General features: G+C 43.8%; 1 protein-coding gene across 7 annotated transcripts in view; it reads right to left on the bottom strand.

Moving 5' to 3' along the window:
• Hectd4 (HECT domain E3 ubiquitin protein ligase 4) overlaps positions 1-27,910 on the bottom strand; it is a 171,952-nt gene that overhangs the window by 123,250 nt on the left and 20,792 nt on the right. For all 7 annotated transcript variants that reach the window (XM_037198666.1, XM_037198667.1, XM_028855651.1 and 4 more), the window contains exons 2-4: positions 8,439-8,956; positions 3,743-3,832; positions 2,510-2,640 (exon numbers count right to left, since the gene is read on the bottom strand). In XM_037198666.1, coding sequence (XP_037054561.1) covers positions 2,510-2,640; positions 3,743-3,832; positions 8,439-8,956 — 739 coding nt within the window. The remainder of the gene's footprint in view (positions 1-2,509; positions 2,641-3,742; positions 3,833-8,438; positions 8,957-27,910) is intronic.

Raw genomic sequence — 27,910 nt, 5'->3', positions numbered from 1 at the left:
CTCCAGCCCTGAAATCAGTACTCTTAACCTTAACCTTTGAGCCATCTTTTCAGATCCACTTTATTAATTAATTAATTAATTAATTTAGAGGCAGGGACTCACTGCAAAGCCCCGACTGTCCTCCAATTCACAGAGATCCACCTGCCTCTGCCATAAGAATGCTGGGATTAAAGGTTTGTGCAAACCGCACCCTGTGGCATCTTAAAGATTCTTACTTAAAACTATTAAATTACATTTACTTGTCCATCTTCAGAGTACAAAGTCCAAGTCCTTTAGTGTGTGAGTCTGACAAGAGACAGGATTGAAGGGGACCAACTAAACCAAACTGATCAGGAGTTAGTGTTTATTGAAGTAGAGGGATAATCCACGGGGTTTATTCCAGTGTTCTCACAAATTCTGCCAATGCTACATGTTTCAGTACTAAGTTACATGGAGGTGGGTTGCTGTGGGATGTTCTGTATGTCCTGTGGGAGCCCTTCTTGGGTTCCTTGTGGCTTTACCCAGCAGGTCTGCATAAAGGATGATTAGGACCATGGGCCTGAGTGCAGGTGTCTGAGATGGTCTGCACTTGGCTGTACTGGGGGATGGTCTGTATGTCAAGTTGCTCTGATTGGTCAATAAATAAAACCTGATTGGTTGTGGCTAGGCAGGAAGTATAGGCAGGACTAACAGAGAGGAGAAATAAAAGAACAGGAAGGCAGAAGGAGTCACTGCCAGCCGCCACCCTGACAAGCAGCATGTGAAGACGCCGGTAAGCCACAAGCCACATGGCAAGGTATAGATTTGTAGAAATGGGTTACTTTAAGATATAAGAACAGTTAGCAAAAAGCCTGCCACGGCCATACAGTTTGTAAGCAATATAAGTCTCTGTGTTTACTTGGTTGGGTCTGAGCAGCTGTGGGACTGGCGGGTGACAAAGATTTGTCCTGACTGTGGGCAAGGCCAGAAAACTCTAGCTACAGTGGGTGGTGGTGGCAGTGGGGGGCGGCAGCGGTAGCGGCACCACACGCCTTTAATCCCAATACTCAGGAAGCAGAAGCAGGAGAATCTCTTGAGTTTGAGGCCAGCCTGGTCTATAGAGTGAGTTCCTGTACAACCAGGGCTATTACACAGAGAAACCCTGTCTGGAAAAACAGAGAACAAAACCAAACAAACAAAAGTTACCTAGAACTGTTCTAACTAGAGAGGCTGAGACAAAAGGATGGTTTGAAGAGAGAACATACAGAGGTTGGAGCCCATTCCTGTGAGCACGCCTGGGCCCAGCAGGTGCTCTGCTTCTCTGGCAACCGTGTGGGCCATACCTTCCTTGCCCTCCTCTCAGGCCTCTCCAGAAGACAGGGTTATGGCTCTGGGCCGTGAAGTACAGAGCTGCCAATGCTCACACCGCACTGTGTCTTAGGCTTGATGGGGAGGAGTCTCGGAGAGGAGTCTCACAGAGGGCTGGGAATGAAGGGGTATGCTGGACAGGCTCTCGATCCCATACCAACCTACCCTGCACCGATTTCTTTGAGGCGCAATTGAGTCTTTCCGGAATAATCACTGCTCAGTGAGATACTCTTCAGGATTTTTTCTTTCTTATTCCTATTTCATCGGTTAGGTAACAGCTAATGGCATACTATGTTATAATGTTACAGTAAGTAATGTCATTATAATAACGGATGGCCAATTACAATGACAAACCAGTGTAGAAGCAAAGCCTACTCTTGGCAAGCTGTGCTGCCCAGTGGGAGGGCAGTGCACAATCTTGAGCAGAACTGACGACCTGGGTGCTGTCTAAACAGTTGCAGAGCCAATGAGGAGGCCCAAGTCAGCCGAAGAGTCTGTCAAGTAGGTTACTCATTTTTGCTGAGGTCATACAATAAACTGGCATGAAACCCTATAAAACTGTGTAAAAGCCAGGTGGCAGTGGCACACGCCTTTAATCCCAGCACTCGGGAGGCAGAGCCAAGGGGATCTATGTGAGTTCGAGGCCAGCCTGGTCTACAGAGCGAGATCCAGAACAGGCACCAAAACTACACAGAGGAACCCTGTCTCAAAAAACAAAAACAAAAAACAAACCAAAACAAAAACTGTAAAAACGTTGTATAAGGGACTCAGCAGTTCAAGCTTCCTTCAGCCTTCTTTGTCTTTAGGACAGGAGGGGCATAGGGAGCACAGTAAATGATCAGAAGAAATGGCATCACGGGGCGTGTCTGGCCCTCTTACAAATGTCCACTGCAGCTTCAGCACCTGGGGAGCAGCAGCCAAGTGAAGTAGCCCATGTCACCTGCTAGGGTTCTGGGAAGTCGGCCCTTGGCTAGGACAGTAAAGCCTGCCCGTCTGCTCGTCTCTCTGGGTCTGAGCCTTCAGACTTGCACTGATAAACAAACAACGAGCACACTGTACGGGGTGGGTCTTCAGCTCTTAATTAAAGGGAGCTCAGGGCTCCAGCCAAAGCCTTTGCCACAGTGATCTGAAACCACTCTTCTCACGTCTCAGCATTAATCCCAGGGCACCAGGCCTGCGTTACCTTTGTTCTCAGAACTGGAGCCGGCGTTGCTGTCTGGGGCAGGCAGCATGTCTTCATACCCCCAGGATACTATGTGTTTTCCCCCGAGTAAACAGGATGGGGATCCAGGCCCCCCTTCCAAAAGCAGCAGCCTGTAAAGGGATGAAGGAGAATTGCAAAGATCCAAGAGTGCCATTCCAGCAAACCAGAAGTCTACTTACCAGCTCAAAGAGCAAATACAAATGGTTTAAAGAAATATACTTCTGAATAGTACTCACAGTGTACTTTAATGAAAAATTACAAAGCAATGCTTACAAAACTTTGGGCCAGGCAGATGGCTTGGTGGACAAGAAGCACTGTGCAAGATGATGGCCTGAGTTCAACCCCTGGGACAGATGTAAAACAACATACGTGGTGGTCCACACCTCTAATCCCAGCGCTTCCACCCACATCGAGATGGGAGTGAATGGTGGCCCCAAAGCACACAAGCCAGGTAGCCTGGAGTGTGTGGTACAGAAACAGAGAAGACCCTGACTCCACAAGGCAGAAGCTGAGAGCTGATCCTTGCAAGTAGACTTCTTCCACACTCATACCATGGCATGTGTATACCCACACACAGACACAAATAAATAAAACAAAAAACTTCAATGTCTTCAAAAAATTTTAATTTATCTGTGTATAAAATGTACTCATTCTCTTTGTATTTATTTAATTATTTGGGGGGGCTTTAGATTTTAGTAATATCGCCTCATGTAACCCAGGCTAGCCTTGAACTCCCTGGTCCTTCTGCCTCTACCTCCCAAGTGCTGGAATTAATGAACCTACACCACTACACCTAGTTTTACATCCCCAGCCTAAATGTAGTTTATTAAATGGACAGACGTGCATGAGGGAAAAAGAAACAGAGGCAGGGAGGGCATGTGTAGGAAGTACACATACCCAAATGATCCAAGTGGTCTTACTGGATAATCAAATTGAGAGTAATTTCAATCTCTTCTTTACACCTGAACACACTGTCATCTCCTAAGAATTCATCACAGACTAGGACTTGTTTTTAAATTTAAAATATATATATACTCTAGGAACACTTTCACATCCTTAAGCAGTTAGCTATGATTCTATATTCATTCAAAACTATGAATTTGCAAGATTTAGTAATCTATGAATTAGCAAGATTTAGTAATCTATTTGTCCCTAAGAGCATCCATGCACAACTCTTGTTTAGAAGGACAAGGGTCGAAAGGGACAGCTCACCTATATAAAACATCGGCGACAGGCAGGGAGCCCAGCTCAGTCTGTCTCTGCAGCAGATGGACCGTGTGGACAAAAGTCTTCAATGATCCCCTAGAGAGAAAAGGAAGGGATGGAGAAGCCACCCACAATGAAAACCAAGCAAGTCAGGCAGCCAGTGTTCATTTTATTAACCACAGGGGAAGGCCCCAAGATAGGTCTATCTGCTTCTTTCTACAGGTCAGAAAATGTGCAAACTTCAGCCATCTTACCCATAGCTCTGGTAGAACGTGAGTAGGGGCCAACACAATTCTGACCAGGGAGATCTTCTCAAAAGCACAAGGCTCAAGAACCGGGCACTTGGGGGTGTCGTGTATTGACTGTTTCCATCACCTTACCACCTGATCCTCAGGAAAGACATCATAGGGTGAGCCTCAAGTCTAACAGCGTTTCCAAACTTGATCTTGAAGTCTTTGTTAAGTTCATCCACTTCACACAGCATCTCACTTGCAGGACTCACTATGCACTGATTTCCTCATGGTTCCCAAAGCAAGAGGCTCTGGGAAGTCTGGGACATCAGCAGGATTGAAATGAAGGTACTTTCAAGATACACACAACCTACCTGGCAGCAGGCCAGTTATAAATCACCAGACCCTGCCAAGACTAATGGCCACCTGGATCTGATGAGCTGACTCTCTTAATGCTCTCTTCTCTTAGGCAAGCCTTAATTGGCAGGTATCTCTTGTCTAAGCTAAACAGAAGAGGAGTGCCTATCACGAGACCTAGCAGGCTCGGGCTTCCTTTTAATTTGCTCCTTCACTATCTCTCACATTCAAAGAACAGGATAAGGCAGGGAGGCAGCACAGTATAAAGGCACCTCCTGTAGCCTGGAGACATGGATACTGAAACTGGGCACTGCCATTCACAACTGCACAATCTGTCCTGTTACCTAAGTCCTGTGGATTCTCCCTCCTGCATCTGCTCAACAGGCACGACTCCCTAGGAGAGCACTAAGTCACACAGAGGGACACAGCACAACATTTGGAGACTGTAGAGCATTGGAGAACTCGACAGCATTCCAGCCTGCTGGTTTTAGTCACATTTTAAGAAGAATATGTAAGGCCCTTCCATGGCTCCCAGCACCTATATGATCTAGGTTAGACCAGTCTCACCTCCTGTCCCTTCCAGTCTTCCACAACAGTCCAATGACCCTTCTTTGCTGCCTGCTGCCCCTCTGCTCTGGAGCTCTCTGCTGCTGGCTCTTGTACTAGCTCTTTCTCATCCCCCAGTCTTCAGTTCAAATGCCAGGTAGCCAGCCAATCCTGCCCCACCTCCATTTAGCCATCCTCCACCAAAACATCCTGTTTTGGGCCTGGAGAGGTGGCTCAGCAGTTAAGAGCACTTGCTGCTCTTGCAGAGGACCTGGGTTCAGCACCCACATAGTGACTTACAACCACTGGGAATCCAATGCTGCCTCTGGCCTCTGCAGGCACCAGGCACACATGTGGTACACAGACATAAAATAAATCAATCTAAAAACATTTTGTAAAAATACCAATCCTGGGGCTGGAGAGATGGCTCAATTGGTTAAGAGCACTGACTGCTCTTCCAAAGGACCCAGGTTCAATTCCCAGCACCCATGTGGCAGTTCACAACTGCCCAATTCCAGATCTGACACCCTCATACAGACATACATGCAGGCAAAAACCCAATGTACATTAAATAAATAAATCTTCAGACAAACAAACAAATAAACAAACACACCAATCCTGCCTTCCTTTTCTCTGCTGGTATCACTCTCAGAAATTATCTGTTACATGTATGTGACTGCCCTCCTCTCTCTCATAGAACTTCTGAAATTTTAGGGACTCTCTGCCTACTCACCACTGTTTCTTAACTACAGAGAAGAGTTCCTGGCATAAAATCAATGAGCATGAAGATTTCACAGAATGAATCACCCCTGGACCACTCAACTGCCAACTCCGTAAAATTAGAGACCTGAATCTCTATGGTCTAAGAGTTAGCAAGGCTCCTACATTCCAGAGAGATGTTAGACAAGTATTACTTGTAAGCCCGGTGTGGTAGCTAAAGCCTGTGAACACAGCTGAGAAGGGAGAATCATGGCCTGCCTGATAGCCTTGGCTTACATAGGGGTTGGATTACATAGGGGACCCTATCTCAAAAAGCTGAAAACAAAATAAGAAGAAAATGTTAGTTATTTAATAAAGTAATAATATTAGACACACACCCCAAAAAAAGCCCTCTCCCCACCCCCCACCCCTGGGGCAGGAGAAACTGGAAACTTCCTCCCTGCTGGCTAGCTTTCATAGTGCTGGAAGGTACCAGGTGGGCTGCTGGGAGAGAAAAGCCATCAACAGTCTCACTCACCTAGACTGAGCCACACCCCACTGAGCTGCCAGGAGATAATGGCATGACTGCTGGAGGGGGAAGGGATAAACAACCGCTCAGGGCATTCACACCTGGTACAGTCAACCAGTCAAAAGCCTGTGGCTGGGAGCCGGGCGGTGGTGGCACACGCCTTTAATTCCAGCACTCGGGAGGCAGAGGCAGGAGGATCTCTGTGAGTTCGAGGACAGCCTGGGCTACAGAATGAGATCCAGGAAAGAACAAAGCTACACAGAGAAACCCTGCCTCAAAAAAACCAGGAAAAAAAAAAGTTACCATGGTGGTTTTGTAATGAACAAGTTGTGCCCACCAAATTGTCTTCTAAATATTTATGTTTATGCTCATAGCTTAATGCTGCTGCCAGCTTTGGTCAGAGAACTGCCATTCTGCAATGGGTCTCAGCTCAGTACTCATCACTGGTACAGTACTGAGCACGGGTGACTGTTGGATGTTCAACCCTACATGGGGCACGACCATTATCCCTCCAAGGCTCGGGGGATTCTTGGTAGAGAGGTACAAAGACAGAGCTGGGAAGGAATGGAGTGCTGTGAAACGATGTCTTCTGGGTGACATGACTGTGGTGGTCAAGTCACAGCAGCTGTTCACTGCCTGTAGGAGGCCTACACAAGACGGAGCCATCCGCACTTTGTGACGGAGTGGAGAGGGGCTCAGGAGGCTTCGCCCTTTCTAGGCAGTTAATGGCTGCTGTGGGAGGGAGGTTTAGCCATCGGTAAGGTACCCATGCTCCTATAAATAACCCTTTGCCCATGCTCTTGTAAGCAAACCTAATTAAAGAAGAAGAGGGAAAGCAGGGGGAGGAGGAAGTGTTGGAGGAAGAATTTTCATTTTTGTGCCAAACAGAATTTGGAATCTCAAACACACACAATTTTAATAAGTATTTGCAGTTGAAATGAATTTTGGTTCATAATTAAAAAGTGAGTTTAATGATCCAGTGTTTAATAACGAAATGCTCAAAACTAAAAGGTTGATTATTCCCAGCATCCTGCCTAAAGATAGCACTGTCTAAGTGGGAATTTTCTCAAAATGGAACTTTTACATTGACAATAAATCTATTCAAGTCTCAAAATTGCTTTTTGCATATGCAGAAAAAAAAAACAGTCAATCTAATCTGAAGCCTTTACAAAGAATCTTCTTTCTGTATCAGCCAATGTCTCCAGAATGAAGCTCATGCCAGAGTGCACAATCAGCTGCAGTCTTAGGAGCCGGGACCAACCTGTGACAGCAGTCTGCTCCAGGCAAAGGAGCTGACAGTGTAGGGTGATGCTACCCTGCTGCCTTAAAAATAACTGGAGAGGCAGTCAACTCAAGGTCAATTTTGAAGCTGCAAAGAGAAATCTTCCTTCAGGAGAGTTTCCCCACATATGCCTAGGTTAAAAAAGGATGATCACACCCTGCCCCTCCCCACCAAAAAAAGACCTGAGGAGGAAAGACAAGTGAGTGACACTGGACAGGAAGGCCATGGTTGAAACGGGTCCCTGCCAGCGCACTCAGAGAGGAACAAGGCAGTGAACTTGCTCCTCACACATGAGGTCAGATGTGCTGTTGGGCAGTAGAGTTACAAGCTGCAGATGGATCAGCCTGGGCACTGCAGCAAGGCCCTGTGGGATGGGGAAGGACAACGCCAAGGCTATTTCCTAGAGACAGCATGTCGAGCACACCAGTACAGAGGACACCATGCTACTACATCTTTACACACACCGAGTTCTTTCAGTTAAAGCAAGGCCCAGGGCAGCTGAGATGGCTCAGCAGGCAAGGGCACTCACTGCCATCCTGATGACCTGAATTCCATCCCAGAACCTACATGGTGCAAGAAGAGAACTGAGTCCTGCAAGTTGTCCTCTGACCTCCACACTCACACTATGTCATACGTGCATACCCCACATACACAATAAATAAATGTAAAGTGTTAAAAATATATAAGTGGGAGTTCAGAAATACAATCTATGACTTAGATCTCACCAGGTGAGATCCTGTAATTTGTTGAGAGACTCCTTTATTGACAGACATTTAAAAAAATTAACATCTCTACAACATTTTGCCTCTCCTTACGGGAGAAACACAGACACAGCACCCTCTGCTGATGTGGAAGATGAACCACTTGAGAGCAATCAGCTACAACAAGGCTGCTGTTCCTAGCTGTCATTACAGCAGAGCAGAACACCAAAAGCTAAACCGAAGCTGTGACATTCAACACTGAACACAGAAGCACATGTTGAGATACCCATGAAATACATCCAGTGCAAGTGCAGGAGGCAGAGGGTCGCCAAGTGGCATGTTGTGTCATTTTCCTTACCTGGCACATGCCAAAGCCACCAGGGCAGCGGCAGCGTTCTCCTTCTGCTTGTGTGGGATGTGTCGGCCCGTGTCCGAGGTCTCCTCTAGCCAAGAGCACAGCAGGGTTTCTATCCCATTGAGACAGTCAGCAGGCTCCTTGGTCAAGCTCAGAGGCTGACAGTCACGCAGGCAGTTCAATAGCACCTCAGCGGTTATGTTACAGAGGGAGGGGTCTGTTCTACTCTGGGACTGAATAAGGGGGAAGACCAACAGGAGGCCCACCCGGGACGTGAAGGGCGCTTGCTCGGGTTGCTGCAGCAAGCCCTGGCGCTTGAGCAAGGCCAAGGTTTCTTCATCACCCGAGCCTTCTCTTTCATGCTGCTCCTCCAGGGCCAGCTGGCGCTGGGCATTCCACAGTCCACGCAAGGCATTCAGGCGGTATTCCAGCAGGCGGGCATATGCATTGCTCTGGTTGCCACAAACAGAGCGCAAACGTTCTGCTAACTCCGTTGGGTTCTTGGTCTCAAACGTTAAAATCTAAAGAAAAATACAATAGAGAAATGGGTATATACTGCCTTCACCAGTCATTATGGAAGCAAATGTGCCCAGTAGACTCTACAAAGAGTTCACAGTGCCAGGCATGATAGATCACACCTTTAATTCCAGCTCTTGGGAATTACATAAGATCCACAGCCTGGGCTACAGTGACACCCTTCTCTAAAAAACAAAACAAGGGGCTAAGGAAACAGTTCAGTGCTTGCCTATATATATGTGTGTGAGAATCAGTTTGGACCCCACCATATATGTAAATGCTAGGCAGTCATGGCAGCCCACCTGTACTCTTAGAGTGCTTGGGATACATATATAGAGGAACCATTGGAACAAGCTGGCTAGCTAAACTAGCTAAAATCAGTAAGTTCTGAGTTCAACTAAGAGGCCTTGCCTCAATATAAAAAGGCTAAGAGCAATCAAGACACTTGATGTCACCCTCTGTCCCCAAACACACACACCACAGACACACATAAAGAAAAACAAATAAAAAATTATAAAAAGTAAAAATAGTCCACAGCAAAAATTATTTCCATTCCAACCAAAGAGAAAACACGACCTGTAAAGTTAGTTCTTCACCGATGGAAATCCCAGTTCCAGGCTTTTCTGGTAATGCTCCTTCTAAAATCCAGAATAGAGCACCCAGAAAATGGCTCACTAGTAGAGTGCATGCTTAACCTGTTTTGGTACAATTCTCAGCATCAAATACCAAATACACACACACACACACACACACACACACACACACACACACACACACACACAGCAGTGCTGGCCAATAATCCCAGCACTCAGAGGAGGCTGGGACAGGATGTTCGAGGAAGAGAGCGTGAGGGGGTACTCAAATCATAAAGGCATGGTACTGAGATCTAGGATGCAGGAACATTGCTTTTCTCCAAGCCTTTCCCATCTGATTTTCCCCAGGGCCAGGCCCAGCCACTCTAGCATGCTTGTGTGAACTCTGTATCCTGAACTCCTTTGCTTTCTTGTCTTGAGAGTGCTGGCTCTTTTTTAGTTGAAAATCTAGAGGACACCTCCTGAGAACCACACATTTTGGCAAGAAAATAATGGTAAATATTGGACACATAAGAACTGGATGAGTCTTTATCACAACACAGACAAGTAATGGGTAGGCAACAATAAGAACAGAGTGCACCTCAAGACCAAACAAAAGTGAACAGCCAGTCATTTATTAGTGGGCATTCTAGGCTTGAAGAATCAAGATTACATTTGTTTTTGACAATCCACTTGGTAACAGGAGTTAGAGACTTAATACTTATAACAACCTAGGGTTATTTAACTCATACTTATAGTTTGATCTTCTTCCTTTCTTCTTCTCTTTCTTTTTCTGAGACAGAGTTTCTCTTGTGTAGTCCTGGTTGTCCTGGAGCTCTCTGTAGACCAGGTTGGCCTTGAACTCATAGTGATCCACCTGTCTCTGCCTCTGGAGTGCTGAGATTAAAGGTGTGAACCACCACCGCCTGGCTCTAGAATAGTTATTTTTCAAGTCAGAGCTAACAATGTAACTAGAGCTCTTGAAATAGAATTTTAGATTAATAAAACTATACAATATGTTGTATATTTAAGTATTGCTTATATTAAAATTATAGTTTCAGCTTATATTGTTATTAACTGTTATTGTTTATATATTATATTTATAATTTGGAGTTAACTATAGATTCTTTCCTGCTTATCAGTGTATTTCAGAAGAAACAATGTTGGAGATTTCTTTTTTTTTTTTTTTTTTTTTTTTTGGTTTTTCGAGACAGGGTTTCTCTGTGTATGGAGATTTCTAATAAGAATAAATTGCTATTTAATGGTACTGAGTTGCTTTTTGATTCTTGAGTTCAGAAAATGCCTGTATTGAATTTTTTACTAGTTACTTGAGATACCCTAAGTAGATGATCAGCATATGGAAGTAAAAGTGTACACATGTGGATTGTATAGCCATCATACCAGGTGGAAGAAATCACAAAATCTGAGCTATAATTAATCAAGTATTACATGATCTATGCACTTTAATGGCAGTTGTGTCTATTGACTCGGCAGCATCCAGAGTTGCCCTTAGATCTCAGTATCTCCACTGCAGCAACTGTCAACTTCAGATCCTTCGGTTTGAAGGTCATGGTCGTGGCCCAAAGCCATTTCCTAGAGACGTCCTACCTTTGGGTTTTAGTAAATCAGCTTTGGGGACACTCTATTCTTGTACTTATGAATACTGTATGACTTGTCTAGGTCCTTATATAAAATCACTGCTCTCAGTAACTGCTCCTGACCAAAATGCCATTAGAAAATTAATATTTTTCTCTTTAAAACAGAGGAAAGCTATTTAAAGAAAAGGGAAGCTCCCTGTCACCCTTAATCATAATAGCCACTAAATACCTTAGTGGTAAATGCTTAAGTCACCCCAGTTAAGGAAGTGATTTCCAAAGTAACTCACAACCTTAATGCAATTTTATTATTTTTTTATGTGTATGGATTTTTAAACTAACAGTCATTCTGGAAGGTCTAATAGAAGGGAGGAAAATATTCTTTGCACGTTAAATCTGGTTTTGACTAAAACTCAATGGTTAAAATAAGGAAAATTACATACATTTCCAGGTATGGTAACACACACTTGTGATCCCAGTACTGGAATACAAAAGGAAGATCAGGAATTCAAGGTGATTCTTGGTTATATAGTGAGATTATGGCCAACCTAGACTACATAAGACCTTTTTTCAAAAACAAACAAACAAACTAGGCTGGAGAGATGGCTCAGCAATAAATCGTGCTTAGTTCTCTTGGTAAAGACCCAGGCTTGGTATCTAGCATCCACATCAGGTGACTCAGAATTGCCTGAAACTCCAGTCCCAGGGAATCTGACACTCTGGCCTCCATGGACAACTACATGCATGCAAGTACACACACACACACACACACACACACACACACACACACACACACACACACACAGAGTCTTTTTTTAAGGAGTGATGACAATTTTTTCTTAAGTCATGATTAGAGCTGATTTTTTTAAAATGGTATCTTTAAATAACTGGAAGTCAAACAAACGGTGACAGAAATTGACATATGGCAAATGGGAGACACCTGACAGAATCGTCTCTAGCACCACAGGAACTGCTCCACCTCCTGTCCACTGCATGGGGCTGACTATGCTCCTGCTCAGGGGCAAAGGGTGGGAAGTAAAATGGGAAAAACCACTGCAGATGCTGTGTGCTGTGAACCAGCAATGGACATTACATTCTAGAGTGTCTGGAAAGAAACGACGGTCACAAATGAGGCTCAGTGCAGCACCAGGGAGACAAGCCCCATCATTTTATACACTGTGTCCCCACGGTGGCATATTAACCAAGTCAACTGAGTCATCGAGTGAACCCATCCACATGGCTGTTTCAAAGATCAGCTGGTGAATTTACAGCCTCATACAGTTTTTAGTGACAACCTAAATTCTTAATCCAGTTTGCAGATTTCTCTACCATTGTTCACGTCATGCAGATGGTAATCATGCCAAACTGGGCTATATTCATAAGTTCAAAGCAGACCAAAAGACCTGTGAACCAAGTGAATGAATAGTGAATGGAAGGGTGGAATTCCATCTCTAGTAGTAAAGCCTAAATCAAGAGTGGATCACTTATCAACTAAATTTAATTCTCAAGCTACATAACTTTACCCCGTCTTAGAAACATGTTCATTCAAACTCACTTTCAATGGCTCCTACTTTTCAAAAGGTCTTCACATACCTGGTACCTGTGATATTAAATTCCACCTCACGTCATTAACTCAGCCTTTAATTGGTGCCAAAACTGGAATGAACCTGACTTGCTACTTGATCTTTCAGCTTTGGCTTTGCGTACAGCTTTCTCTGGAACCTGATTTTCCCAGAGCTTCCTATGAGTGAATAACTGCTGCTGATAGAGGACTAAGTCACATTAAGGGACCCCAGCCACACAAGACATCGTGGCTCACACCTATAATCACAGCACTGGGGGGTGGAGGCAGCAGGATCAAGAGGTCAAAGTCAGGTTTGGCTACAAAGTGAGTTCAAGGCTTACTAGAGAGACCCTACTTCAAACCTCCCCACAAAAGCTAATATGATCTTCAAATGCATCAGAATTTCAGTGTAGAACCAAGGTTGGTAACAACCCCATTTACACTTTGCAGTGGTTAATCTGCAGCTGGACCATCTTGTTTACTTTCAAGCACTACATTTTAAGATGCCTATAAGAAACTAGAGAGTGCGTGGAAGTGGATGACACAACTACTATCGAAAACATGTCACAGGAGAAATGATTAGAGAAGTTGGGGTGCAGGGCCTGCAAAAGAAATGAGATGACAGGGCCGCCTTCATGAAACAGAAAGGCTATTGTGTGAAGAAGAAGACGGTCATTACTGCCCCTGAATCAGGAACAGTAAGTTAGTAAGGTGCACAGCACAATAAAAAAATCTTGGCTAATAATTCACAGAATGTCCTGGAGTGTGGACCTGTTTTACAAAAGTCCTTTGCACAGAAAGATCTGTTTCTCAGATCAGTTTGGAAGGTCTACCCAAGGACCCTGGAATCTGTATTTAAGAAGGCTCCCTAAGCGGGGCGGTGGTGGTGCACATCTTTAATCCCAGAACTCAAGAGGCAGAGGCAGGCAGATCTCTTTGAGTTCGAGGCCAGCCTGGTCTACAGAGTGAGTTCTAGGACAGGCTCTAAAGCTACACAGAGAAACTCTATTTCGGGGGAGGAAAAAAAAAAGAAGCCTCCCTAGGTAATTCTACGTAGTCTTTTTTTTAAAACACAACCTTTATTAAAGACTTACTGTAATTTAACTCACATATCATAAAAGCCATCCCTTCCCCTTCCCCCCTCCCCGTGGCTTTTAGTATATTCACATTTTAGAGCATTTCATCAACCTCAAGAAACAATGTATCTAATATAATCACTCCCCATTTTCCAAATGATCCAGCCCTGGAAAAACCTATTTTAATCTGTATCTCTAGAGAGCTATTTGTTCCTGCCATTTCATCTAAATGGAATCAAACTATGCATGGTGTTTGGCGGCTGGTCTGCCTGTCTCCCTTAGCATCTGTTTTCAAGGTTCATGCTGTTGCAATGCATCAGCTCTCACTCCTTTATCCTGTACTGACCTATGTCTAGTTACTCTTTCATCAGGAGACGGCCATGTTAGCGCTAATGAAGAATGCTGCCATGAACATCCACGTGCAGGTTGTGCAGACATTCTTTCATTCACCATGTTTTAACCCTAGGACTAGGGCTGATCATGTCACCATCTGGGAGACCTACTAAACTGTCATTAAGATGGCTGCACCATTTCACGCTGCACTTCCTCACACAGCTGCTAACTCCCTTTATCTCCACCTTTTACAGCAGAGCCATGCCATCGATGTGCAGTGGCATCTGCCTTGGTTTGATCTACATTTCTCCGGCCACTAATGATGCTGAGCCTCTTTTCACAGAAGTGCGGGTCATCTCCATACTTCTTTGGGGAAGACTGCGAGGGCGGGAGGGCGGCTCAAGGACAGAGGAGCACTGGGACAGAGCAAGGCCCTGTGGTCCATCCTTAGCACAAGAAAAGAAAGAAAAACGACCCCATTTGAAGAAAATATTTTTGCCAAAACAATAAGAACAATAACTGACAAAAACATCAATATGTTTAAACCAGGCATGGTGACATGTCTCAGCTTGGTCTACACAGTGAGTCATCATCCCAAAAACCCAAACCAACAATGATGGTGAGTTTCACAGAACTGTTTAGTGAAATATCCTACTGATAAAATATAAAAGCTGTTGCCAGGCAGTGGTCACACATACCTTTAATCCCAATACTCAGAAGTCAGAGGCAGGCCGATCTCTGTGAGTTCGAGGCCAGCCTGGCCTATAGAGAGTTTCAGAAGAGCCAGGGGTACACAGAGAAACCCCATCTCAAAAAATAAAAGCAAAAACAAACAAAAAAAGCTGTAGTATTTAGGAGGCAAAAGTAGATCTCTGAGAGTCCAAAGCCAGTATGCTCTACATAGCAAGTTCCAGGCCAGTCAGGGTTACTTATTGAAACCCTGTTACAAAAATGTTTAAAGGAAAGAAAATGCACCTTATTGATTTCTTGTAGCTGCTATAACAAATCACCACAAATACAGTTTAAGACAACAGATATTCTCGTATAATTCTGGAGGTCAGAGTCCCAGTTCATTATCCTGGGGCTAAAATCTCTGCACTCCTTCAATCTCTGCCTCATTTCTCTTGGTAGGTAATCTCTGCCTCCTTTCTCTTGGTAGGTAACCTCCCTCTGCCTCTCTTGCAAGCACCTGATTGTATCTAAAGCCTCCCAAAGCAATGACTCCTTTTCCTTATGAAGAAACAGTTACAGGTTCCAAGGACCAGGACCTTTCCCTCTAGTACTCAGGAACTCAGGGCAGAACCTAAAGCCTCACACATGCCAGGTAAGCAATCTACCACCAAGCTGCATCCTCAAACCCATTTTATACATTTTTATTTTGAGACTGGGCCTTAGAGCCAGGCATGATGGGTCATACATATAATTCTTGTACTTGAGAGATGGAGGCAGAAGAATCATGAGTTTAAAGCCTGCCTTGGCTATATAGCAAGTTCAAAACTAACTTGGGATACCTTAAATGATTTTCAATAATAATAATAGGAAAGGCAGGGGCTGGGGGATTTCACCAAGTTGTCTTAAGCGGGACTTGAACCCACCCTATAACCCTTGAACTTGCAGTCCTCCTGCCTCTCCCATTCAAGTAGCTGGGACGACAGGCCTGTGCCCCAGGGTTGGATCTTTTATCTTAAGAGGTCACTGTTCAGCATGCAATACTCAGCTAGCCTTCAAGCCCACTTCAAGCCCACTTCAAGTCCACTCCTAAGTAATTTCCCAAAGCGATGCTTATGCATGGAGTCAGATCACATGCACAATGGCAGTCACAGCCCCACTGTTGATAATATTGGATACACTGTCCTAAGTCATGCAAACAGAAACATGCTGCATCAAAAATAGCATAAGTATACAACATAGAAGGATCATAACACAGGAAGCCAAAAACAGCCCCAAAAGTCACATGGCAAACTGTTAATACAAGGAAACCTCAGAAACACACAAAACTCAGCTCTCTGTTACTTAGGGGTTTGTGCATAACACGATGAAACAATAAAGAAAAAAGAAACATAAAATTCAAGACAGTGTTTCTGAGGAAGAGGGAGGGCTGGACTGTAGGACAGGGTCTCAAGCTGGATGGTGGTGGCGTACACCTTTAATCCCAGCACTTGGGAGGCAGAGGCAGGCGGATCTCTGTGAGTTTGAGGCCAGTCTGGGCTACAGAGCAAGATCCAGCACAGGCTCCAAAGCTACACAGAGAAACCCAGTGGGGGGAAAAAAAAGACAAGGTCTCAGTTTGTAGCTCTGGCTGACCTGGAACTCACTCTGTAGACCATGCTGGCCTCAAAATTAGAGCTCCACCTGCCTCTGCCTCCCAAAGTGCTGGGATTAAAGGGGAGCTCCACTACACTGGGCTCTACTTCTTTAAATGTAGAGTAAGGACCACAGAAAAATAAGCAGCTTTTTTTTCAAAAGGAAATCCAAACATACATATACAGACGATACCATGCATATATGACGTGTGTGTGTGTGTGTGTGTGTGTGTGTGTGTGTGTGTGTGTGTGTGTGTCTGTGTCTGGCATATACACACTTTGTGGTATATGATAACAATAAAAACACTGCAGTCTGTACTAGCTATTAGGCCAGCCTGGAAAGCAGAATGTGGTCACTGAGTTCATTGCTGAGAATTATTCAATGGTTCCCCTAGAGACATAGCTGAACCCCATATAATGAGAGTATGCCCAGCAAAAGTTGTAAAGAGCCCAAGAGCTGATGCACAAGCCAGGCTTGGGGTGTTGCTGTGCTCTCTCTGCCTCTAGAAGGGGCCACCTGCTTTCTAGAGGGAAAAGTAGAACCTACCGAAGAAAGGAGGGATAAGGGAGACTGCAGCTAAGGAGACAGCTGGCCAGGCCTAGAGACAGCCATTTTTGGTGATTACAAGGGGAGAGGTGCTACCAGCACCTCACAGACAGAGACCACCAGCTGAGGAAACATCCCACAATGTACAGGCCAGCCCTGCGAATCAAGAATGATCTGACCTATCAACCGTGCTAAGACTGGGAACTCTGGTCTGTAGTAACCACCTGAAAGAGTGCATGCAAGAAGGCCAGCTGCTGCCATCTTACATGAAATATGATACAGAACACCTCAGTGAAACTTTTCACTCCTCAGACATTCACACAGGAGACATACTAACCACATACTGCATTTGCATATAAGATGTAGAGATAACTGTTAGGCACCAGAAGAATTTAGACAGATTATAAGGTCCTTGAGGATGATATTCCAGATTCATTTACCTTTTTGTATCCAGCACTAAAAACTACTTGGTGGCACACATCTTTAACCCCAGCACTTGGAAGGAAGAGGCAGGTGGATAGATGAGTTCCAAAGCCAGCCTGGTCTACAGAGTGAGTCCCAGGACAGCCAGAGCTACAGAGAGAGACAGAGACTGGGGAGGAAAGGGGGGTCCTTTTTGGAATGGTTTTTCAATACTAATGCACAGCACCTGGTGCAAGGCAGTCACTCAACAGCACTTGCTAACATTACTGAAAAGATTATTCAAGATCATCTCACATTTTGTCATGGTATGAGTACCAGAGAACCTGACACGTTAGGTGCCAATATTTGATAGAGACTGAATGAGCAAAGGACTCATCCAGCAGTACATACATCTTCCCCCTTGACCAGAGCAATGGACATAACTAGACACCCTTCCAAATGCACACCAGCCCTGCACTTCTCTGAGACTCCAGCTCTTGTCCCAGCTTCCTCGTCAGGCTCTAACTTGAACAAGGGACCCAGAATGAGTGCATCCATGGCTGACTATGAGATCAGAGACATTCAGGGATCTATACCGTGTCTTCTAACTGCCAGGCTGTGTCAGACAAAAATATGACTCAATGCAGATCCCAGGTGACCATGGCACCCCACTAAGGACCTCTAAGAAACAGGAGAAATGCTGCCTGTCTCATGCCATGAGTTTATGCCATCTCAATCTCTACTCACAGCTGTGCCTAACAACAACTGCCTGGAAACCTCGTCTAGCATTTCTAGTTATTTCTTCTCAATTGAAAGACTTCACTTTAGAATTCAAATCCATCTGTCACTTTAGTCTGCAAAGAACAAATGTTCAGAAAAACTGACTAGCTAAAATTAAATGTACCTGATCTGAGACTTAATGCTGTTGGGGGAGGGGGACCATGAGCAAAAAGCTCAAGGAGAAGCCACCAAGAGAACACAATATATATTCCTTAGGTCTTCTTCAACTCCCTTCTTTGCAAAACGAGGGAAAATCCAGAAAATTCTAGTGAAATCGACACATCAAACATTGCTCCTACAGAGTAATAGTTCTACCAGTCCAGAGGCAGACATTCTCGTCAGACACCAGAAAGCACACACTGGCTCATGGTCTGTAGCTTCACTGTTAAGTATCTCCTCAGCTACTGGCCCTGTCCCCATCTGTGATCAGAGAAAAAAAAAAAAACCAGTTCCTATGGTCTTATCTGGAAAGCATAATTTCATGTTTCTAAAAAGTCTTATCAATACAGGCCAGCAAGATGACTTAGTGGATAAGCACTTGCCACAAAGGCTGACAACCTGAGTCAGATCCTCAAAACCCAGTGTGGAAAGAGAACCAACTCTCAAAAGTTATCCTCTGACCTCCACATGTGTACACATACACAATAAAATAATTTAAGGTGGAATTTTGTTGTTGTTGTTTTGGGGTTTTTTTGTTTTTGTTTTTGTTTTTTAAGTTTTTTTGAGACAGGGATTTTCTGTGTAGCTTTGGTGCCTGTTCTGGATCTTGCTCTGTAGCCCAAGCTGGCATTGAACTCAGAGAGATCTGCTTGGCTCTGCTCCCAAGTGCTGGGATTAAAGGCATGTGCCACCACTGCCTAGCTAATTTAAGTTTTTTTTAAAGTTTCATAAATTAATAAGAGTAAAATACACAAAATGTCTCTTTTTTAAAAAAAAAAAAAAGTTATTTTTATTTTATATGTGTTTTGTCTGCACATTTTTCTGTGCACCACATGCATGCAGTGTCCACACAGACCAGAGGAGGATATCAAGCCCCCTGGAACTGTAGTTATAGACAGTTGTGAGCCATTATGTGGGTGCAGAGAGCCAAACCTTGTCCTCTATAAGAGCAGCAAGTGCTCTTAACCACTAAGCCCAGTCTCCAGAACCAAAGATTTATGTATTTCTATTTTTTTTAATGTCTATGAGTGTTTTGTCTGCATGTATGTATGTGTACCATGTGTGTGCCTGATGCCTCTGGGAGGCCAGAAGAGGGCATCAGACCCCATGGAACTAGAGTTACAGCTAGCTATTAGCTGTCATATAGGTGATAGGAATCAAACCCAAGTCCTCTGCAAGAGCAGCAAGTACTCTTAGCCGCTGAACCATATGTGTATGTGTACAACCTGCATGGAGTGCCTGCAGAAGCGAGAAAAGGACACTGGGTTCCCTGGGACTGGAGTTATATAAGCTGTTAGCTGTGTGGGTTAGTAACCAAATACAGGTCCTCAGCAAGAGCAGGAGGCAAGTACTCTTAATTTCTGAACCATGCAGGCCCCCATCTTTATGTGTGCTGTGAGTGTTCTGTGAGTGTGGTGTGTGTGTGTGTGTGTGTGTGTGTGTGTGTGTGTACAGGTGTGTATCTTATCCTCTGAGTCACCACTCCAGCCAAAATACATCTTCTTTTTTGGGGGGTGGGGGGGTGGGGGGAGGTTCTCTGTGTAGCTCTGACTCACTCTGTAGACCAGGCTGGCCTTGAACTCACAGAGATCTGCCTGCCTCTGCTTCCTGAGTGCTGCTATTAAAGGTGTGTGCCACTGCCTCCCGGCCAAAATATATCTTTTTGATGCTGCTTTTAACTTCACTTCTGAGTTACAAACTATTTTGCAAACTATCAAGAAATGATACAAGATGAATACACCAAATATTCAGCCAGGCACAATGTGGCATACTTTTAATCCAAGCACTCAGGAAGCAGATCTCTGTGACTTCAAGGCCATCCTGGTCTATATAGTAAGTTCCAGGCCAGCCAAGGCTGCATAGTATAAGATCCTATCTTTAAAAAAAAAAAAAGTTTTTAATAAAAAAGAGAGAACTGCAGGGTTGGCTCAGTGGTGAAAAGCCCTTGTTCTTGCAGAGGACCAGATTCTGTTCCTAGCACCCACGGTGACTTACAGACGTCTCTAATTTCAGTTCCAGTGATCTGGTGCCTTCTTCTGACCTGTGTGGGCATCAAACATGCATGTGATACACAGACATGCATACAGAAAAAACTCATACACATAAATAAACATGTTGCCTGGTGGTAGTGGCACATACCTTTAATCCCAGCACTCAGGAGGTGGAGGCAGGCAGATCTCTGTGAGTTTGAAGCCATCCTGGTCTACAAAGTGAGTTCCAGGACAGCCAGGGCTGCACACAGAGAAACTCTGTCTCAAAAAACAATAATAATAATAATAATAATAATAATAATAATAATAATAATAATGTTTCAATAAAAAAAGAAACCAACCCGGGAAGTAGTGGTGCATGCTTTTAATCCCAGCACTCAGGAGGCAGAGGCAGGTGGATTTCAGTGAGTTCAAGGCTAGCCTGGTCTATATAAGTAAGTTCCAGGACAGCCAGGGCTATCTCAAAAAACAAAAACAAACAAGAAAAAAAGAAACCCAAACTATGCTTACGTATTTACTGTACATAGTGGGAAGGGTTCATGCCACGATGCTCATGTGGAAGTCAGAGGACAGCTTGCAGGAGTAGATTCTTTACCTCCACCACACAGATCCTGAGGACAGAAGCCAGCTCATCAGGCTTGGCAGCAAATACCTTTACCTACAGACCATCTCAAGGCACATGTAAAACTTTATAAGATGCTATAAAGAAAAGGATGCAAACAGCACTCTTTCCTAAATGGGCTTCAAAGCAAGGCTCAAGAGTTCCTAGGAAAATTGGACACGGTGGTATAGACTTGTAAGTCCAGCACTATGCTGGCGGAGGCAGAAGACTGCCACAAGTCCGAGGTCAACATGGGCCGTATAGAGAGTATCAGAACAGTCAGAGTTACATAGCAAGACCCTGTCGCAAAAACAAGAAGAACAAGAACAAGAAGAAGAAGAGTTGGGAGACAGTTCGGTGTGTAAAGTGCTCACAATGCAAACATAGAGAACTGAGTTCAGATTCTAGAATGCAAGTGAGGCTGGATGTGGAGGTGAATACCTATAAACTCAGCACTTACACAGTGAGATGGGAAGCAGAGACAGGAACATCCCCAGAAGCCTGTGGGTAGAGTAGCCTGGTATACACAGTGGCAAAGGAGAGATCCTGTCTCAAACAAGGTGGAAGGCGAGGACCAACACCTGAGATGGCCCTCTGGTTTCTACACAGGAGCCACAGCACATGCATAGGCACACACATGGACATGCACACAAACACATGTACATATTATACAAAGTACTTGTTATTTATTTTTATGTTATATGCATTGGTATTTTGCCTGTATGTGTGTCTGTGTGAGAGTGTCAGATCATCTGGAACTGGAGTTACAGACTAGTGTGAACCACCATGTGAGTGGTAGGAACTGAACCCAGGTCCTCTGGAAGAGCAGCCAGTGCTCTTAACTGTTGAGTCATCTCTCCAGCCCCCACAAAGTATTTTTTAAGGAGGGAGGTCACAGCAAGGCTAGTAATGGGGGAAGAGGACAATACTCAGCAGTGACTAGAAGCCCAAAGCTATAGTAAGAAGTTGCCACACCCCAGGTCTGCATCTGGAGAACCATAGAATGAGGTGGGTAATGGGGACTGCCGTCCTACTTTACAGACAGGGGTACAGGCTGAAATCAAACTCATGCCCAGTCTCTGAGCTCAGAGCTCACATTCTGAAACAACCCACATATTTCCTACATGAGCTTCGTAAGCAGCATCCAGGGAACTTGCTGGAAGGCTATATCCCTGATGGTTTCCACCAGAGGCCCTGGGGCACTGTCTGTCACACCACAGTAATTGTCACCAGATCCAACTTGAGACACCTGCCCAACCTCTACTGCCACTCAAACTTTATTTAGAATGAAACCTATTACTGCATATAAAATGGTCATTATTAGTCAGGTGTAGTAGCACGCCTTTAATCCCAGCACTCAGAAGGCAGAGGCAGACGGATCTGAGTTCCAGGACAGCCAGGACTACAAATATGTATACATGTGTACACACACACACACACACACACACACACACACACACACACACACACACATATATTTACATATCTACAAGGGCACTAATACTGAATTACAATGTTTCATATTGTTTCTTTTTCCACAAATACATACATTTATTGTAGAAAATATTTATTTCTGAGCTTGCCATGGTAGTGTATGCCTGTGTTCCCAAAACTCAGGAGGCTGAGACAGGATCAAGAGATTCAGGACAACCTGAATATATAGCAAGACCCTGCAGGACTCAAGGGGAAAAAAAACAAAAGAATAAAGAAAACGAAGAGAGCTGGGTATGGTGGTGCACACCTCTAATCCCTCAGCACTTGGAAGACAGAGAAGCAGATGGATCTTTATGAGTTTGATACCAGCCTGGTCTACATAGTGAGAACTAGGATCACTGAAGCTATGTAGAGAAACCATGCCTCAAAAATAAAATAAAATAAACAAATAAACACATACATAAATACATAAATAATCATTTAAAGAAATAAAACCAAGAGTCTGGGATAGGGAATAAGGTAAGTAAAGTTCAGGAACTAGCTTGCTTTCCTCCTGCTAACCATCAATGATCATGGAGCACACACTGGACCCTTTACATAAGCTTCCTTACACTCCAATGGATCGAGGAGGAAAACATCACTCTGGCTCCTAAAGCAGTGATGCTCAGAGCAGAGACCATGGCAGGTGGTGAGAACTGCTGACTTATAACATAAGGACAGTATGTGTCCCAAGCTGTGTTTGCTCTCATGCCAACTGCTTGCCAGATGAACCTATAAACACATTCCATTTATATGAGTGATGTGTGATAGGACAATACGTATAATGCTGTGCTTGAGCCCCACCCCCAGAAATAGCTCTCTTGTTAGTTGAACAGGCCATAGAGCTGATAGGCCATTAAAGAAATGCTGAGATGTGGTGAATTCGTATAGAGGTTGAACTTTTTTTTGGGGGGGGGAGGGGGTTGGGTTTTTTTGTTTTTTGTTTTTTGATGGGGTTTTTTTTTTTTGGTTTTTTTTTTTTTTTTTTTTTTTTTTTTTTTTTTTCAAGACAGGGTTTCTCTTTGTAGCTTTGGTACCTTTCCTAGAACTCACTCTGTAGCCCAGGCTGGCCTCAGACTCACAGAGATCCGCCTGCCTCTGCCTCCCAAGTGCTGGGATTAAAGGCAAGCGCAACCACCACCCTGCAAAAGTTGAACATTTTAAAGACCAAGCATTCTAACTGCAGGTGGAAGAAAATCTTTCAAAATTTGATATTTAGAAGGCTAGAGAGATGGCTTAGTGCTTAAGAACATTGGCTGCTCTTCCAGAAGATCTGGGTTCAATTCCCAACACCCATATGGCAGCTGACAACTATCTGTGACTCCTGCAGGGGATCTGACACCTTCTCCTAGCCTTCACAAATACTAGGCATACACACACTGCACAGACATACATGTAGGCAAAACACTCATACTCAAAAAAGTAAATAAATCTATTGCCAGGCGGTTGTGGCACACGCCTTTAATCTCAGCACTTGGGAGGCAGAGGCAGGAGGATCTCTGTGAGTTTGAGGCCATCCTGGTCTACAGAGTGAGTTCCAGGACAGCTAGGGCTGTTACAAAAAGAAACCCTGTCTTAAAAACAAAAACCAAACAAAAAAGTAAGTAAATCTTTAAAAATAATAAATTTTTATATTTAGTCATATCACTCCAACACAGAAGAAATGACTGGAACAAACTTGTTTAACTCAAGAGCTGTTCTACAAAGGGATCCATATTAGGAAGCCCTGCGCCTCACTGGGGTGACCCCAGCATCTCTATTTGTATAAGTAAGTGTAGAGGCAGAATAAAGCACTGGCCGTTTTTGTTTAGTTGGTTTGGTTTTTTGTTTTGTTTTTGAGACAGGGTTTCTTGTGTAGCCCTGCCTGTCCTGGAACTCTGGAGCTCTGTTGACCAGACTGGCCACAAACTCATAGAGATCCACCTGCCTCTGTCTCCCGAGTGCTGGGATTAAAGGTGTGCATCAACTTTGCCTGGCTAAGCACTGACCAATTTTCTGACTGAGAACACATCTCACCAACCGGACTTTAATATACCCTTCGCCTGGCCTCTGTGAGGCACCTGATGTGTCAAACAGAACTGCAGGCCAAAAACTTACTCAATGAAACACTCTGTAAAGCAAAATCCTGTTTCAATTAAAAATGTAATCACATTATGTTTATATAAATGTGTATATGTATATATACACTGTGTGTATATATAAGAGGGAGAGAAAAGAAGCAGGGTCAAAACTGCCAACAGTAGAGAGATTATGGCTAACTTTTTTTTAAAAAAACTTCTCTCTCTCTCTTCTTCTTTAAAATTTATTTATTTATTTGTTTGTTTGTTTGTTTTCGGAGCTGAGGACCGAACCCAGGGCATTGCGCTTGCTAGGCAAGCACTCTACCACTGAACTAAATCCCCAACCCCTTATGGCTAACTTTTAATCTCCATTTTCATACATATAATAAGCACAGATTACCTCTAAACAGGAATGGAAAGGATGTTGTTGGCTGTTTTTACTCCTTACTCTTTGTTCTTTACTCTTGGGGGTGCCCACCACCCAGCTCCCAAATAAATCACAAGGAGGTTTATTTGTTCTTATAAATGCCTGGCTTTAGCTTGGCTTGTTTCTAGCCAGCTTTTCTTAAATTATCCCATCTTGCTGGGCAGTGGTGGTGCACGCCTTTAATCCCAGCACTCAGGAGGCAGAGGCAAGTGGATCTTGGTGAGTTTGAGGCCAGGCTGGTCTACAGAGCGAGATCCAGGAATGGCGCAACGCTACACAGAGAAACTCTATCTCAAAAAAACAACAACAAAAAAATTATCCCATCTACCTTTTGCCTCTGGGCTTTTATCTTTATCCTATATACCTTTCTTTACTTCTTACTCCAAGGCTGGCTGTGTAGCTGGGTAGCTGGCCTCTGGAGTCCTCTTACTTCTCTCACTCCTAGATCTTTTTTCTAGATTTCTCCTTCTATTTATTCTCTCAGCCTGCCAGCCCCACCTATCCTTTCTCCTACCTTGCTATTAGCTGTTCAGCTCTTTATTAGACCATCAGGTGTTTTAGACAGGCACAGTAACACAGCTTCACAGAGTTAAATAAATGCAACATAAAAGAATACAACATACCTTTGCATCAAACAAATATTCCATAGCATAAACAAATGTGACACATCTTTAACTAATATTCTACATGAGGATGTTATCATAGAAAAAAATGATAAGACTATGACATCTGCCAAATAAGGTATGATAGGAAACAAAATTAAATTTCTGTTCCTTTAAAAACTATACACGGAGAAGCACAGAAACACTTCAAGATAATGTTAAAGTTCTGCTTATGACATCAAGTCACTCTCTAGTAGTCTAACTGGCAAACAGAAGCCTTGCTTCTGGTAATGAAGTCAGAGGAAAACACACAGCTTTGCTTTGCTTGTTGATGTATGAGTCTCAACTTATCCATGCAGAGAACAGATGGCAAAAGAAATTGGCCCAGAGTATCACTATGATAGTACAAATATGGTGGTCAGCAGGAAATACATTGTTCTTCATTTCAACCTTTTCCTAGAAACAGCTCCTGGATGTTGTGAAGCAAAAACAGGTGAGCAGGTGTGGGAAGATTTTATTTCTGGCAAGAGCTGATGGATGGCAAAGGAGAACTCTGAATGTGTTGCTTTCTACTTAATTCCAAAGATGCAATAAGGAAGGTTGGAAATATCTTGAATAATTTTATATTTCTAAAACTTATTATAATTTTGGAAAGGTTACTGGTAGTAAGAATTTAGTACTTTTTATTTTTGCATAAAATGTCTTCTTAAAATTCAAAGCCTAAGCCAGGCGGTGGTTGCACATGCCTTTCCCAGTGCTTAGAAGAGGCAGGCGGATCTCTGAATTCAAGGCCAGTCTGGTATACAGAGTAAGAGGCCTTAGGAGGGGATGACAACTACATGACCTGAAATAAACATGCTTTCCTTATAGTATACCCAGACAATGAAGACAATAAGATTTCTGCAGAAATAGCAGGTTACTGAGAAATCTCCAGGGTCAATGAGATAATGGCTCAGCAGGTAAAGGTACTTACTCACTGCCAGGCGGATGGATGATCTGAGTCTCATCCCTGGACCTACTAGGCAGGAGAGAACCAGGTGCTGAAAGTTGTCCTCTGACTTCCACACACATGACATAGTATGCATGTACCCATACACACACACACACACACACACACACACACACACACACACATACACACACACACACACACACACACTAAATAAACAATAAGAGAAAATATTATTTCATATAGTTCCTCCAGCTTTGGCTTTGCTGAATTTTATAGTACAGCTGTTGTGCTCTCTTGTGCCTACATAGTCACAGATTCAAAGATTTGCTTCTGGGAAGTTCAAAACATCTATTTTGGTTGGTTTTCTTTCTCAAAGATACATGCTAATGCTGCGCAGGAGCCCACGAAGTGAAACAGGACCACCTTAATCTATTATGTCCTTATAAGGATTACATGTTAGCATTCTTTTTTTTTTTATAATTTATTTAACTTTATTTATGTGCATTGGTGTGAAGACATCAGATCCCAAGGAACTGGTGTTACAGACAGTCGTTAGCTGCCATGTGGGTGCTGGGAATTGAACCTGGGTCCTCTGGAAGAACAGCCAGTGCTCTTAACCACTGAGCAATCTCTCCAGCCCCACATGTTAGCATTCTTAGATGAATCCTTTTTTTTTTTTTTTTTTTTTTTTTTTTTCCCCAGCTCTGGCTATCCTGGAACTCACTTTGTAGACCAGGCTGGCCTGGAACTTACAGATATCCGCCTGCCTCTGCCTCCCTGAGGGCTGGAGATTAAAGGTGTGCACCACCACCACCCTGCTCTAAGAATCCATTCTTTAAGACACACTCTCAACCCTCACTGTGCACACTCAGGCTGCTCTGTCCATGATGCTAACCTGTGGCCCTACAGTAGACAGTTCTTTGTCCCAGGTCTCTTAGTAAGATACTGGTTAGTTCTTCTGGTTAACTGAGTAACATGACTAGTTCTGCAAATTAAACCAAATGTAAGTAGGGGTCAGCAGGCATTTAGGGCCTAAGGAAGAATGCTTTCATGGTAGAAATCTGGGAGAATGAAAATGGCAAGGAAGTCACCTTCTCCATTCAAAATGTACACTCGGCTGGGTCACTTGATACCTTGTTTCCTAGTCTATAGGAAGAGGGATACATTTGGCTTGTTTTCTTTGATACTGATATGTAAACTATATTAACATAAGAATTTGCTTTTTATTTGACATGGTCTCATACAGGCCAGGCTAGAGTGCTTAGATTACAGTTATATGCCACCACCATGCCTCACTTTAGAAGAGGAGTTCTATAAAGGGATGGATGGAGCCCCTCTATCTCACTGGGGTAACACTAGAATCTTTTCATTTGTGTAAGCCACTCTCAAGACAGAATGAAAGAAAAAGTTAGTCTTTCGGGTAAGGGAATGAATCTGATAGCAAACCTTAAGCAGGCACCTGTGTGTCTGTGTAGGAGCATCAGATGGCCAGCCCTTGCTGCCCTTCCCAATCTGCCGTATC

This window comes from Peromyscus leucopus, chromosome 23, assembly GCF_004664715.2.
Source record: "Peromyscus leucopus breed LL Stock chromosome 23, UCI_PerLeu_2.1, whole genome shotgun sequence".
In the NCBI taxonomy this organism is placed as follows: domain Eukaryota; kingdom Metazoa; phylum Chordata; class Mammalia; order Rodentia; family Cricetidae; genus Peromyscus; species Peromyscus leucopus.
Note: the sequence above shows the minus strand (reverse complement) of the source record. Positions and strands in the feature narration are given on the sequence as shown.